At 54.8% G+C, this 16,058-nt stretch overlaps 1 protein-coding gene across 1 annotated transcript in view; it reads right to left on the bottom strand.

Moving 5' to 3' along the window:
• Positions 1-5,451: 5,451 nt before the first annotated feature.
• RC3H1 (ring finger and CCCH-type domains 1) overlaps positions 5,452-16,058 on the bottom strand; it is a 72,460-nt gene continuing 61,853 nt past the window's right edge. The window contains 6 exon segments of the mRNA XM_062581984.1: positions 5,452-6,099; positions 6,911-6,975; positions 7,325-7,718; positions 7,812-7,949; positions 8,250-8,465; positions 10,399-10,776. Coding sequence (XP_062437968.1) covers positions 5,926-6,099; positions 6,911-6,975; positions 7,325-7,718; positions 7,812-7,949; positions 8,250-8,465; positions 10,399-10,776 — 1,365 coding nt within the window. The 3' untranslated portion in view covers positions 5,452-5,925.

Genomic DNA, 16,058 nt, shown 5'->3' with positions numbered 1-16,058 from the left:
GCTGCTGTGGTTAGAGGCGCGGCGGAGCCGCGTCAGGGTGCAGGTGCCTGCACGCCGTCGGCGTTGGGCTGCCTGCGGGCGCTCCTGCCGGGGCAGTCGCGTGTCTTCAGAACGAAAAGGTTTTTGTGCTTGTCAAAGGCTTTTGCGGATGAGGACCGCAGCCCGCTTTTGGCGGGGCGGTGGGGCAGGCCTGGAGATGTCGGCTGTGAGCAGATGCCCAGATGCTTGCGTGCGCGGAGCGGGACGGGCCGTCTCGGGCTGGCCCCGAGCGCGTGTGCGTCGCACCGGGGGGTGTGCAGGCTCGGGGAGCTGCAGCGCCGCTCCGGGAGACCTGCTGAGAGCAGGAGGATGCTGGCGCGGTCCCGGAGAGGATTCGGCCTGGCTTCGGCGCGCCCGGCTCAGGTACCCGTTTCGTACCTGAGTTGGGGTCTGGCTGCTGTCTGGCAAGCTCAGAGCTTTTCGGTGAGTTGGTGAGTAGCGTTGCAAGAGGAGGGGGATACTGTGAGCTCCTTAAGACCGTGTTTCCTCTAAGCTACTGCCGCGGGTGCCGTCAGCGGAGGCGGCCAAGCCGAAACCTTCTGTCCCGAGGACAAGGGCGCAGAAAAGAGCCTGGGCAGGCGGGCGGCAAGAGCGTGCCGCCTTCGGGGGAGTCTGCTTCCTTCCCGCCTGAGCCGTTTGCGGTGGCGGGGAGGTCTGCAGAGCGCGACCAGAAACGGCGAGGGAAGCGGGGGGGAGGAGGGAGACGCGCAGCGCCGGGAAGGAGGACGGGGCTCGCCCGCCTTGGCGGCGGCGGGAAGGCGCCGGAGCCCTGCCGAGGGCTGCGCTGAGGTTTCGCGCCCCGGGGAGCCCGGGGCGGGAGCCGCAGAGCGCAGGCCGGTGCCGCGCGGGCGTCCGAAGCTGCCCCGGGAGCACCCGCGGCCGAGGGGAGGGCGCGGAGAAGGCGGCGGCGGCGGCGGCGGGCTCCTCTCCGGGGCCGGCCCCGGCGCGGCGCGGCGGCCCGAGAAGCCTCCGTCCTCGGAGGCGGTCGGGGCTTGGCCGGGCAAGGCCCTGCGCGAGCTGCTCGCCGCCGGCGCGCTTGCAGGAGCGCACGGGGCCGAGGTCCCGTCGCCCTCGCAGCCGCCTCGCGCGCCGGCGGGGGAGCGAATACTTCCCGGGCGCGTTGCTGTACTGCATTAGGTGGACAAGGGGTAGAAAGTCTTATCCTACCAGTGGATTTTCGGATAGGATTTTTTTTTTTTTGTTATTATTTTTATTTTTATTTTTCAGTTTCTTGGTGATTGATCCATGAAATAGCATCTTGTCTACAAAGGTCTGTGGCGAAGCGGAGCTGCTCCCCGGCTGTGAGCGCGGCTGCCGTCTCCCTGCTTCGATTAGACTGAACCAAGCTGTATTTTTGTTAAGGTTCCTTAGAGTTACCGTGTAAAAGTGGGCAGCTTTAATGGGCTTCCTAGTTCATATCAGTTAAGCTTTTGAAACATATTCAGGTATCTTTTTTAATACTGCTGTGTAACTTCCTCGTTTAATCTGACATACTCTGATTTGATATATTATTTTTCTGCATGTCTAAGGCAGTACTTAAAAAAAAAAAATCAGTGCATTAATTTTTTTTGCAGACTGTCATGTTAAGCCTGCAGCTTCACTTAGTTTTTGTAAATGTACTTATCCCTCTCCCCCTCGGATCTACGGTTAAATGTCGTCATTATTTTTATGTTGCAGTGAAGCTTATTTATTTAAACCTTCCTGTTATGTTTGCAGTCAGACCCAATACCATTGGCTGCGGCCCAAGGAACTGTGAAACTAATTAGAAACTAAAAACGAAGCTACGTCGGTTAGTTTTACTACTGGTTGTGAAACACAGAAAGCGGCGGCGTAAGAGGAGAAAAACGCAGCGGAAATTACTTCGCGCAGGCAGGGGAGGACTCGCGAGGACGGCGGCGCGAGAGGCTCGCTCGGGCCCGCTCCGTCCTCCGATCCTCGCGCGCCCGCGGCCCGGCCCGCGCCCCGCCGCTCGCCGCCCTGCCCGTCACCCTGCCAGCGCCTCGGGGCGGCAGCGCCTCGGGGCGGCAGCGCCTCGGGCCGGGCGGCCGGCGGCGTCCTCGGCGGAAGGGCCGAGCCGGGAGGCCGCTCGCCGCCCGTTCCCAGCGCTCGCTGCAGCCGGGAGCCGCAGGAGGCGGCGGAGGGTTCGCGGCGCCGCAACTACCTCTGTCCCCGGCGCCGACGGCGAAGCTTTCGCTTGCAGCGGGTTTAGTTTGTCCGTCCGTCCGCGCCCGCGCTCCGGCACAGCGCCGCGAGGAGCCCGGCCCGAGCCTCCCCGAGCCGCCGCCGCCGCCGCCGCGCCGGTCCGGCAGCGCGAGGGGGGTTGGTGTGTTACGAGCAGGCGGCGGCGAAAAGCAATAACAAAAACAAGCAAAAAAAAATATATAGCAGTCGTTAGTCAGCAGATCTGGCTCTGAATGTGTGTGTGTGTGTGTATATATATATTTATATAAGCATATAGATATATATATATATATATATACACACACACACACACGCATACAGGGAGCAGATCTGTCTTGTGAAAAGGTGCCATTTTTTTTTTCGTAAACAGTCCCTTTCCAAACTAGAACAGCACTTTAAATAGGTTCCTCTTTAAAAAAAAAATATAAAAAAATTAAAAAAAAAAATCTTTACTGAAGAAATGCACTTTAAATCAGAAGGTGGGTACGGCTGTCGCTGGCCTTGGGGCCGGCCGTAGGCGGCTCGGCGGGGGCGCCGGGCCCTCGGCGCCCGAGCGCGGCTCTGCCCCGGCTCCGGCGCCCCGGCCGCGCCGCAGCCCTGCCAGGCCCGGCGCGGCGCGTGCCGGCCTGTCGGGCGCTTGGGGCGTTGGTCAGGAGCCGCCCTTGGCTGTAAAGCCTCTCTGAAGGGCGTTGGTCGCGGGGCCGGCGTTAGCCGTGTCGCTGCCCGGAGAGCCCTAGGCAGTCCAGTATTAACAAAAAAAATTAAATTTAAAAAAATCCAAGGTTTTCTCTGTCCCGTATCGATTCTGCTCTGGGCTGGTTTACAGAGTAACCACACGTAACGAAAATTGTGCTGTCACCTTCTACTGTTGACTTACAAATCAAACTTTTTAGGACGCATGTCCTAACGCTCGAGACTCATTTTCACAGATAAGAAATTTCCTGCTGTACTGATTTCTTTTCTCTCTCTTTTTCTTCTTCTTTTTGGTTGCAATCCTTATTTCAGAAAAAAAAGAATAAAAATAAAAACAAAGTCAGTGTTCACACTTAGTCTGCGGTAGGTTGGAAGTGTGATCCTGCTGTGTGTAACTTGTGGATATCAGACTGTTCTTGAATGACTTTTACAAGCTGTTCCCAAGCTGGTCTCTAGCATGTCTTCCCTGCTCCTCTTCCAGTGAGCTGGCAGGTACACGCTCGTAGGAAGGCTACGGTTTTTGGCTGGCTGCGTACGGTGACGGCCAGCGCTGCTGGAGGAGGACCAGGGAACGGTGGTAAGAGAAGCAGCACTGGGGAAGGGGGGAGAAAACAAAGGTAGAGGGGACTGTACAATTGCATTTAAAGCAGTTTAGCAAAAAAAAAAAGTGCTCTCGTTGGACAGCTTTAAGAACAATGTGAATGAAAACTTACTTAGCAACTTGGTTAGGAATCTTTGAAAAATTCTATAAATGTATACTTGAAATTCTGTTTGTATTAAAAACAAATTGCATTTTCTTCTTTCTTTTAACACTGTGTAAAAGAACATTATGCATGTGAGTGGTTTGAGAATTAAATGGTTTAATACTCCGCTCCTTGTCCGCCTCTTGTAGCTGACGGGTCCGCCCGACGGGAAAGCGCAACTTAAAGCAGGGGAGAGTCTAGGCTGCCTCAAGCTGTTTTTTTTTTTTAACCCCCCCCCCCCCAATCATCTTAGATGACTTTCCTTCTTTTTCTATATGAGCTTTGTCCCACCATTTCTGCAGGAGCAGCCCCCTCTGGTCTCGTCAGAGAGAAACCACCATCCTCTTGCTGCACCCAAATGCTGCTGCAGCAGCAGAGTTGTCTCCGCTGCTGCTGGCAGGTGACGCATTTTGGTCTGATGTGCTCCTGCCTAGGGAGAACCTGGCATTTCCTCAACCTTCCTCTTTCACCATCCTCAGCCTCTACACCATGGAGTGTGGAGCAGAACTGAGAAGACGAGAGAGGTGTTATAGGAAGAGATGATACGTTTCTGGAGCTGCAAAGTGAGGTGAGCAGGCAGAAAAATACTATCCTGCAAGAAGAGCAGCAGAGGTGAACGACAGAGTAGGACAGGAGGAGGAAGAGCTGCTTTCACCACCTTCTTCCAGGGCCTCATCTTCTGTGGTAAAGTAGCTACGCACACAGCTTCCTTCTAAAGGTGTTACTCCAGGCCCGTGCGTCAGCAGAATCGGTATTTAAGAGCCTCAGCATCATAAACACGAGAACATCAGCGGTCTCTCGCGTACAGCAGCGGAGGTAGCGCGCGGGGTCCAACCGTGCCCCGCTTGCAGCGCGGCCGGCTGCTCAGCCCTGCCTGCTGGAGCGCAGCGGGAGGAAGGACGGCGCTGCACCACCTCGGCCTGCCCGGGAGCTACCGAGAGCAGCGACGGGCCCCGGCGTGACCAAACCTCATTTCGTGCTCGTCCTCCCACAGACCGGCGCATCACATCTGACTGCCTTGTAGCTTGGCTTGCTGTGGTACTTGCTGCCTAGAAGAAGGGAGGTTTGTGTATGTCTGTTTTCTAAGTCAGGACATTTTACTGGTCCCGTGAAAGCTGGAGAGTAAATAGCACATCGGTGAGTGCCGCCAGCCAACACTGTAGCATCTGTCTGTGCACAACATATCTGTTACGTGTACCACTAACAACAGGAGAGGACTGTGCTTTGGTTTGTTTGGTTGTGTTGCTGGTTTTTTAAAACAGCTGCCCTAAATGCCGAAGGCATTTACTTCTGCATCTTGCAGCCAGCCCCGTGGGAGGGTCCTTCCTGCAGTAATGCAGCTGCTCCGGGGTGCAACGGAGGTCAGAGCACACGTATGGAGGGGCAGCAAGCCAGCGTGCTTCAGCGCTGGGCGTAAACCTACAGGTGAAATAAGTTTTTTCAGGATAGCTTCCTTCACAGGACAGCACAGGGACGTTGTGGAGCAACTGGGACAGAAAGGCAGCTGGTGGTTGCGTTACCTTAGTCGTGCACTGCTGTGGTCCAGAGTTACCCTTACAGTAACTTTACCACGAAACTAGTTTGACGATCACCACTCAGACGTACAGCCTTAGCTAAGAGGTGCTTTTGCTAGTGACTAATCAGCACTTAGACGAGGACGTTGGGCAGCTCTTCCACCTACCAGCTGTTCAGCGCAGAACTGCGTGAGGATGTTTCTCAGCACAGCTGGTGAGTGCCAGCTGACAGCCCCTATTCCACTGACCTCTGCAGTGCAGGACTGACCCGCTTAGTAGTAGTGCCGGGATCGGGGAGCGCAGAGAAGGGCCTTTTCATTCGAAAAGGGAAGCTTTTGTAGGCCTAGGAAATGGTTCAGCAAGGAGAAAACTGCCCAAACTGGGACTGGTTCGTTACATCCAGATCTAGAGGTTTTAATGTACCAGGTGATCAGTGTTACAGTTTGAGGCCTGAAAGGGAGGAGAGGTTGGATACAAGAAAGATGGCAAATGCTGGACTCTCTTTGGGTGCCACAGAAATACTAGTGCCAGAAAGCATTCGGCTTCCTTCGCGCAAAGGCTGGGGCAGGGTCGATGCCCTGCGACACCTCACCTGCCCCAGCGAGGAGGAGAAGCACCGGGTCACCTGGGTACAACCACCCCCAGCAGCTTGCACCGAACAGCGAGCCCAACCGCCCTAGGCGCAGGCTGGGCTGCGTGACAGCTCCCTACGGCCACTTGCCAGGGGCAGAGAGGAGGAGCAGGGCCCTACTGGCTTAGGAGCAAGGATCGGCTATTCGGCCCATGAAGATGATGGTGTTGAGGGCAGCTTCCCGGATGAAGAGCAGGAAGGGCCTGTTGGCATTGAAGATCATTCTGTTCATGGAGAAGGACCGGCCGGAGATGGTGACAGCGGTAGCAGCTGATGCCTCGCTGCCTTCTTCGTTCACCTGCCGATCAAGAGAGCAGAGCAGATTAAAACGCAGGCGTCACGCAGCGCCCGTTCCTGCAGCTCTGGCAGGTTTCAGATGCGCTGCTGTAGAGGGCTCTCCCTCCTTCCCACCAAGCTGAAGCACGAAAAAGAGGGGCAACATCATGGCTTCAGCACCAGTCACAGCAATGTTTTATTTTAGGGAATATCCTTAACTGTCCTGGATGCACAGGCATGATTTGCAATTGTACGCGTGTCCCGTACAATCCCAAAGCGGCTGCCCCCCTGGGAAAGTCGGGCCTGCGTTGCTGCTTGTTATCATCCATGTGCTAGCAGCCAAGGCAGGTAAAAGTCAGAGCCAAAACCAGTGCAGTAAGTGGGACAGTGCCTGCCTTCGCGCAGGTAAAGAGGTGGCAGCAGGTAGCTGGAGCTCGCAGGTCAGAGGGATGCAGAGCAGTCCCCCCCCCCCCCCCCCCCCCCCCCCCCCGAGCAGGGCAAGGGCAGAGCGGCGCCAGTCTGAGGCCATCCTGCCCCACCACCACGTGCCCGGTGTGAAACCAGCGGGAAGGAGCTCTCAGCCACGTCACCAAGCTTTGGATCAGGCCACAGGCTTGTCACAGACGGGCTCCCGACATGTCCTACGTATACTCCCGGCACGCACAGCAACCCCGAGGGCCGAGAGGCTTGGTGCGGTCGCGGCGCCGGGTTTCCGCCCCCCTCCCCGAGAAGTGAACGCTGTAGGTTTGAAGCTATTTTTTCCCTTGTCGTGCTTCATGTTTTTAAAATGAAAGTTGAGAGGAAAACATGTCTTGGGACAAAACAAAGCTTACCTCAAGGAAGGCTTTGTGGAAAGCGTCAGATACGTAGAGGTCTGTCCGGCCCTCTGCAATGATACCTAAAACCCAGAATAACAAGACAGAGAAAATTTTAATATGTTTTGAGATGACAGCTCAAGAGGCAAAACATTTCCATCCCTCGTAGCATGGCATCAAAGCAGAAGGCAAGCCTGCCCTAAAACATGGGTATCTACCGCCAAGCGCGGTAGGGCCCTACGCTCCCCCAGCCGCAGCGCTGAGCAGGCCGCACTGCTGTGCCGGGACTGAACCCAGAGGCATCTGCAACCGCTGCGGCACCTCACCGCTTTCAGGCTCTCCCTGCATGCTGTGGCGCTCACTGTCTGCGCACCCATGGAGGAACGATTAACCCCTGCCTGCACCCTGCGCTGCCCCGTCGTCACGTTTGACCTGGGAGTCTGGCATTTTCTGGGCTGAAGAGATCTTCCAGCCCCATTCTTCTCAGCTTCTCCTTGACACTGAAACTGTCCTCGATGCGGAAGCGAGGGAGGAAGACTGAGATTGAGAGCTCCGTCAAGGACCCTATCCAGGTCTGCAGCTTCTCCGACGTCAAGTCTCGCTCCACCTCCACCAGCGGCGTCCCAGCATCAGGCAGGACCAGCACCATCGTGATATCGTCCCCTTTGTAAGGCAGCTCCAGCACCTGCACTTTGTCCTGGGGGATGGCGGCATGGCGGAATTTGGACTCTTGGTACATAACCGGGACCTTGCAGGTCTCACCGTTGGCTTTATGAAATAAATCCAGTTTTGTGTTTGGAGCTGGGAACTGCGATTTCCAGTGCCCCTAAAAGAGAGAGAGGAAGAACAGACAGACAAACGTTAATATTATCACTCGACCCAAGGAAACAGGCTGCTCTCCAGGTTTTGTTAGTCCTACCTTAAAATAAATGGTGTTGACCAGGACCAGGACAGTGAGATCACTTATTCCTCCTTCCGGGATCACTTCTGTGATGCGCCTCTCCGTCTTGTTAGCTACCCACTCGTTAATTATCTTCCTGGAGAGCTCTGGCTTTTCCTGAAGAAAGAGACCAAAATACCTAAGTCAGTCAAGGGTTTTAAACACCTCTCTGTGTCCCCTCCGTAGCCAAAGGGGCTCCCAGGGAGGATACTGCTTCCAGCACAGAGCTGCAGCATTTAGAGAAGACAGGCTGGAAGGCAACCGTGCTTAAGGCGAGCCAGGACCGAAGGCGCTGTGCCCCACGCGCCCGCCTGCACTCACGTCCTGTGGGCCCAGCCCTGCGGGCAAAGAGTGGGGAAGCAGCAAAAGCAGAAGGACGTGGAAAACAGGGAGAAAGCCCGAGCAGTTCAGACTCACTTTGAAGTTCAAGGGCCAGAGCTTGGCTCCATAAACTATTTCGCTAATGTTCTGGTAAGTCTCATTAAAGACCAAAGATTTCTCCCCAAAGAGGCGGTTGGCTGATACGAGCTCTGAGGATTTGTTGGCTTTCTTGTAAAGCCGGCAGTTCAGCTTGGCAAAGAAGAAGTGGATCTGATCAGATGTCTTTTCTGAAATGGTGTCGAATCGAAAGACCTAGAAGACCAAAACAGCGAGGAGGACTCCATGAGCGGGCTCCCATGGTCCTGCAGCCCCACACTGAGGGCTGAACCTGCACATTCATTGCCAACATGCCAGACGACTGCTCACCTGGGGCCCACAGCAAGCGTAGATACAGCCCTTTGCCCTCTGCCCGCCAGCACAGACCACGGCGCACGAAATCTACAGGCCCTGAGCTTCATCTATCAACACCACCAAATCTACATAAAAGCAGCACGTTCCCAGCCTGAGACCTGGCTTTGGAGAGCTCGAAGGGAGGAATGAAACCCTGCTCAACATACCGAGGTGCTGCTCATTGAGAGCTTTACACAACGTGAGTGTCTCACTGTAGGGGCTGGAAGCAACTCTTGGGTTGCTTGCTGCAGGTCACAGGAGGACCCGCAAGGCTTGCGCTAAAGCCTTCTGCGACACTCCCACAGGCCGTTCCTGCCCACGTGTCGGCCTGTTGAGTAACTCGGGCACACGTGATCTGTTTGCAAGGAACGAGAATACGTTGCAGCCGTTTCGAGGCTAGACTCCTGCAGCACAGTGAGGTTTTCCTAATCCCTTCCTAGCTGCCAGACAGAAGGGCAGTTATGATTTGTCAGCCAGCATCCATCCAACCTCTGAGCTTTAGGCACAGAAAATCCCCCAGCACGCTGCTCCACATAAACATCTGGAGTCCCTGGCATGAGCTCCTGCAAGGCAAAGGGGGCGTTATTGGCTCGTTTGTAGGAGCCAATCCGCATTTCCACGTCCCTGGATGACTCTGTGTCAGTGGGAAGGACTGGCCCGAAGGGGAGGGAGTGGGAGAAGAAGCTGGGAGACATGTTTCACTGCTCTATGCTGCCTCAGACCAAGGATGACCTCAGCTGACACCAACATTGCTTCCTTTGGAGGCAGGAGCTGCTGGCAGAATGGCAGTGGGAGCACGCGGAGCAGATCCTGTTCCCACCCGCCTGCGGGAAGGCCCCTCCGGACTGTAGTTTCCTGTCTGCAAGGGCAGGACCCAGCGGGGCCGGAGCACGCAGCCAGCTGGTGGGCGAGAAGGGCTGTTGGACCAGCACGGAGCTGACTTCCCTTCGGAGGACACTGATCCCACAGGACCGGTGGCGGGTGTCTGTATGAGGGGAACCCTGACTGATTCAACAGCTTTGAGAGTAAAACCAAACACAGCCAAGTCTTCCCGAAGGGAACCAGTCACAGCCCTGCAGGCCAAAACCTCATTTGGCCTCAAGGCAGGAAGGACTGGGGAGAGCTCTTCTCGCCAACACGTCCCCGCTTTGACGCGGGGGACGGGCTGTAACTTAGTACCAACCTACAAAGGGGTCTCTACACCGTCTCCCACTGATGCTTTTGCTGCTGCTTGGAAGGTGGCTTGCAGCGGTCTCTTGCCCGGGGAGGCCTGGCCGCTTGCTCCTGGGGGTTTCGGCTTGTGCTCCAAGCATGGACCCCACCAGCACAGGAGCAAGGTCAGCCCGCACTATGGTGCTGCAGCTCTAAGTTTCATTAGCCCAGACAAATCCCACCTTGTCCCAGGGGAGCAGGAGGGATGTGAAGAAGGCCCAATGGGACTTACTGCATGACTTCTGCTTTTTGCACAAGAGCAGCCCTAACTACCCTTGCAAGCCAGGCCTGCAAGAAACAAGGTGTTCCTCTTCCCTCTCTCCAGGATGGGTTTCCTTTCCTCCAGGTGGAAACGGACTTGCCAAACCCAGGGAAACTCGCCCTGAATGCTGCGTCTAAGGAAAGAATTGGGACTCAAAGAGCTCGGAGCCAAAGCCTGACGCGTCCTGCCCGGGGGCTTGTTTCGCTACAGGTCTCCTTCCCGAGCCGGGGAGCCCCGCAGCGGTGCTCAGCCACTGCCAGCTCTGCCGTCTCCCGGGCCCTGGTGACGGCTACCGAAAAAGGCCGAGGAATTGCCACCGACCTCCATGAGCTGCTGGAGGGTGTCACCGCAGGCGCCGAGCTTGGTCATGGCGAAGGCTGTGGAGATGCTGAGGGGCGACATGAAGATGTTCTCCCCGTTGTCCTTGGAGTCGGCCAGGTACTTGTAGAAGACCACCGCGAAGCGCGAGTTGGCCCTCGACAGCTCCCAGACGCGGGGGTTGGTGAACCCGGGGATCTTGTCTTTCTCCGCCTCTTGCCCGTCGCCTTCCTGCAGCTTCTTCTCCGGGTTGCGATAGATGCAGACGGGATTCACCGGGATGTCGCGCGGCTTCGCCGTGCAAACGTCCTCCACGACGTAGCGCTGAGGGGCGGCCAGAGCCCAGACGCCGAGGAGACACGCCGCAAAAAGATGCATGTCCTGGAACGGGAAAGAGCGGGCTCGGCCCCGGCCCCGCGGCGGGCCCGGAGCCGGCGGGGCCCGGGGGCGTCCGCGCGGGCCGGGCCCTCGAGCGCTCCCCAGAAGGCGGCTCGCCTCGGCGCGCGTCGCAGCTGGGCTTTCCCGGCCGGAGCCTCGCAACGCCCGGAGGCCGAGCCCCGGCCCCGGCCCCGGCCCCGGCCGGCCGCCCCCCGGGACGCGCGGAGACGTGCCGCGGAGAGCTCGCTCCGCCGAGAGGCGGCCGGCCGGCCCGCGCCCCGGCGGCGCGGGGGAGCTCACCTGCCCCGGGGCTCGAAGCGGCTTCTCGGAGGGAAACGCACGTCGCTGCAGGAGCGGCCGTCTGCCTCGAGGTGCGCGGGCGCCCGAAGCGGCTCGGCCACTGAAGGCGCCGGCCCGGGGGGAGCGAGGCAGGGCGGGAGGGGAGCGGGGCGCCGAGGCCAAAGGCTGACGACCGGCCGCAGCAGGTTAAGCAAAGAGCAGAGCGGAGCAATGTTTAGTTTGAAGGAGGTTTTAAAGTTCAATCTGACAAGGGAAAGTTTGGCCACCCACCCCACGCAAGCGCCAGATGCCCTCGTTTCGTGCCACTAAAAAAAAAAAAAAAATTGAGAAGTCCTAGCGTGAAAACAAAACGACAACAACAAAAACAACAAAATACCCCCCCTTTCAGGTGTGCAGGTAAGGCAAGGCAGGGGACGGCGCGCCACTGCCCAGCTCCGCTCTCGCGGGAGCCCTGCGGAGCCGCGAGCGCCCCGCTGAAGACCTGCCGCGGCCCGGCGCGGGCGCCGTTCTCGCCCTCGTCCGCCTTCGCCGACAGCAAGCGTACGGCCCGGCCCGGCCCCGCGCAGCAGCGCCTCCGAGCAGCGCCCGCGCCGCCCTGCCGCACAACGCCCCGCGAGGGAGGGCTTCGCGCCCGCGACCCGTCCGGCTGCGCCCGCCGCTTCCCGGGGCTGCCAGCGGGGCCCGGGGGCTTCCCGCGGAGGGGAGCGCGCGGCGTCCAAGCCCGGGCGGCGTCCAAGCCCGGGCTGCCCTTCTCCCCGTGTCTGGGGGAGAACGTTCACTTTTTTCCCCTCTTTTCCCTCCCTCTAAATATTCCAAAAAATTGTACGTAGGCCACTGAAGGGATCTGTATATTTTCCAAACCGCAGGCTGACACGTACTGCACTGAAAAATGACTTCAGTGGCCATTTATGGCGCAGCACTTCTGCCTGGGCAGGTCCGTGCCGACGGAAGCATCCAAAGGGACAAGTGCATCAATAAAAACTACGAGCTGCCTCGTTTGCTTTCATGGAGCGACGGCTCTGTCCCCAAAGCTGCTTCCGCGGGCTCCAAGGGACAGATGGGTCCTTGCTCGCTCCGAAGCGGTACCTGCTGCTGCTCAGCATCCTCAAGCGCCAAAGCTCCGCGCCCGGCAGCTGCGGGCAGGAGGGACGAGCTGCTGCGCGTCGTTTTTGTCATCGTGCTTGCGAGGCCCTCAGAATTGCCTCTTTTCTGGAGAGGCCGGGAAGACAGCGGCACTTGGGAGCACTAAGAGGCTCTCTCAGTATCTACACCCGTCTGTCCTGCAGCTGTCACCTATCTGAACCCAGCCTCCCCTTCATCCCATTAACTGAACAATAATAATAAAACGCTCATGTTCCTGACAGTCCTTGCGGTTGAGAGCAGCCACTGCTCCCTCCCAACGAGATCAGGGTCTCCACAACACTACGATTTCCTTCGAAAGCCAATCACTTGACAGAAACGCTGCGTTTTTCCCCCAAGAGAGCACCCGCAAGCGGGTAACCAACAGAAGCACCGAGCCCTCTGCCGCGCTTCCCTGCGCGAGCGCCGGCCGCCCCCCGGCTCGCAGCGGGAGAGGACGGCTGCGGGAAGCACGAGCGCCCAGCGGCCATCCCGACAGGACGGGCGCCGGGACCGGCTCCCCGGACAAGGCTGCCCTCGCGCCGGCTCTCGGAGGAGCAGCGGCTTAATCCCCACCGGAAGCCCTTCGACCAATTTTGTATTTGTAGCCGCCCGATGCTTTGCTAAAGCCCACGCGAGGGGGGACCAACCTTCACGGGGCTTCTCTGCCGAGACGCCTGGCACCTCGGCAACTCCAGCACACACGCGCTGGCTTCCAGGCGAGAGGCTCATCGTGCAGAATGTAGAAGAACGCGCAATCAGCCCAGACAGCGAGAGAGAGAGATTTCAAGGTGTTCTCCGTTAATTTATCATTTAATATAAATGCTGACAGTAAAGCAGGTAACACCTGATAGACACTTCCATCTATTTACAAACCAAGTAGCGAATCACTTCCTTTCTGCTCGTTAAAATACATATATTTTATATATATAACTCAGGGGACCCTTGGACACGATGTGGAAGCAAGGCGAGTCCGAGCCAGCTTCAAGAGGGAGAAAAGCAAGGTAAAGGGGAAATAGTGTTTCAACATACAGCTTTTCCTGTATAACCACCATGCACGCACGCACAACAGGTCTTCACGGTGTTGGTCTTCAATACAAAAGTGTTTTCGGCTCTAGCTCTAAGGAGGAAATAAGGAGGGGGACACTGACTTTCCAGTCTCGGGATCCTCGCCTTCCCACTTCAGCACAACATCTACAAGGCTTCTCTTTTAAAATGTATATTGAAGGAGTAAAAGCACAGGGAGCTGGATATAGTGAACTCTTCCATCCTTTTTATCCTCTTTTCCAACGGGCAGCGAAGTACCCGACCTCTCAAGGAGGATTATCTCAGCGCCTTGCGTGCCTCCCCCGTGGCCGGGCCTGCGTGTACAAGTGTGCGCTCAGCACTCCCCCGACCTCGCCAAGATTGCAGTCTAGAGAACTCTTTTCACATGCTGTCTTTGATCTCTACGCCTATTAAAAATGCTGTGCTAGTTATAAACAACTATTCACAATTATCAAGCCAATGCAGTCAGCCATACCCATAAGGCTCTCTCTATATATTTTTTTTTACTGGGGAAGGAAGGAAAAGGAAAGGAAGAAACCAAAGGAAGGAGAAGAAAAGCAAGAAAAGAACTAGTTCCACAAACAAAGAGAAACAATGACATTTTGATTAGCATTGATTTATGAGAACATCAGACAAGGAACTTCACTTACCCAAAATCCTAAATAAATTCAAGAACTAGTTCGTAACCTGACTCAGCAAATCTCACGGTCTCCTTTATTAACCTAGACTATCCTTTTTTATTTTATTTCATTCTTTGTTAAATATACCTCTGCAGGGCACAATCACATACAATCAATACGATTGGAAAATTACATGAGCTCTATCCCAAGCATATACGCACCAATGTTAAAAGTTATTAAAAAAACAAAAACAAAAAAAATAAACTCCACCCAAAAAGGTGATAATGACTGCAGAATGTCTCTGGGAGACTTGTATGACACTAACAAGATCAAAATAAACTAAGCTTACAAAAACAGGGAAAAATAAACCCATCTATAGAGAAATCCCACAACTGGAAGTAGATGATTTCAAAGAGGGATGGGTGGGTGGGAGCAGCTGCATAGAAAATCCCACGAGCCTTTCTCCCTCCTCCTGCCTTGCCTCTCCTCTTCCTCCCCACAGCAATGGACACGATGGGGAAAGAGCTCTCGACATTAAGGTACCAGTTACAAAAAAATCAGCAAAAATAATGAAGCTACAGCACAGTTGCTAAGCCGACTTCAAGGAAAGCTCCTCTTAGCAGAGAGGCTGCTTCAACAGCAGCAGAGGCCAAAGGGGCAGCGGGAACTCCTTAAAACTAGACAGAGTCATTTGCTGTGTCGCATCTGCCCGTGTCAGAGCAGCTCCACTCGCGAGAGGCTGCAGATTAAAGGTACCAGTTGTGAACGGGGCAGCAGCCGCGATGGGTTTCTTCTGCCTCAGGTTGCTTTATGCACGTATAAAATGCTGCTGCCAAATCAAAAAGAGCTAGAAATAAAGAGGTCAGCACACACGTCCAGTTGTGGGATCCATGCAGTACACAATCTGGTTTGGATGCCAAAGACTTGTGAGTACTGTCTGCCACAGAATTATTAATAAATCCATTTAACATTACAAAGCAGCAAGTAATTTCTCAAACATCAAATACTCCACAAGATTTTTTTTTTCCTTACAGGTGTTTTTGCCCTACACATTTCACAAGTAATTCCATCACACCCAATGCTTATTTTCAGAGATGCCACCTCACCCACTGTTGCATCTTTCTTAGGATCATACTTTTAAATTGAAATTGTGTTTTTCTAGGATTTCCAGATCCAACAATCAGTTGTTTCCCAAAATACGAGAACATCCAGCCATGTATATCTACAGATACTCACTTTGCTGGATGAAGCAAGATGCCCCGAATTTCCCCAAGTGCTGAACATCTGGCAATTTGCACTAAATTGTACACAAACACACTGGAATTGCAGACTGTGCCTCTCAAGACCAGCTAATTAAGTTACTAAGCTACACACATCTAAATTTGATTATTACAGTCACATACTTTAAGCTTCAAATAACTGGGATGCTCCTGATGCAAGGATAAAGACAAAGCCAAACTCCCACACATTCCTTTTATTGGGAAATTTCAGAAAAAGCCGCATCCTTCCTTACCATAGCGTTCAGAGAGTTTCCACGGCATGATGTTACCCTCGCCACTGAGACGAAGGGGGAAAAAAAAAAAAAACAAAAATTGAACTAATTTGCTCTCCTTCCCTTTCCAAGGCTGTATCCGTATCGCAAGAATTGCCTCCAAGACTGTGACAACACTGAACAGTTATGTTCCTCCTGTACAGGAATAAAGACCACATATTAACCGCGCAGGGAGGCTCTGCCGGGAGAATACTTCCCCCGACAGCTGACCTGCGCCGAGTAACTTGGACTCACCGACTCTTTAGCCTCTTTCTCCTTCCTGGCTTTTCAGCAAAAACAAAGCATTTGGTAACAGTGCAATACGGAAAAAAAGAGACTCCCCAGTTCAGTTGCTACATTTCAGATACTTGATCTGAGAACAAGTCAGTTAGCGCCACACAGCCTGCATGCTCCCATACTGCAGGCGACAGCCATTGCATTTAATTTTTTAATATTTTTAGCACCGATGCCACATCCAAAAGGTGGCTCAGAACAGCTGTCTCACTTTCCTCATAAATTCAGAGTTTACATCTATTCAGGGAAGGCAGACATTTCTCCAGTATTGTCTCCAGTATTGCAACTTTAAAAGACAAGTACCTTTTTTTTTTTTTTAAGGAAGTCTCTTCACTGTGTTACAAAAAAATTACTTTTTTTTTTTTTTTTAAATC

This window comes from Rhea pennata, chromosome 8 (genome assembly GCF_028389875.1).
Source record: "Rhea pennata isolate bPtePen1 chromosome 8, bPtePen1.pri, whole genome shotgun sequence".
In the NCBI taxonomy this organism is placed as follows: Eukaryota; Metazoa; Chordata; class Aves; order Rheiformes; family Rheidae; genus Rhea; species Rhea pennata.
The sequence above is the reverse complement of the archived record's forward strand: the minus strand, read 5'-3'. Positions and strand labels throughout refer to the sequence as shown.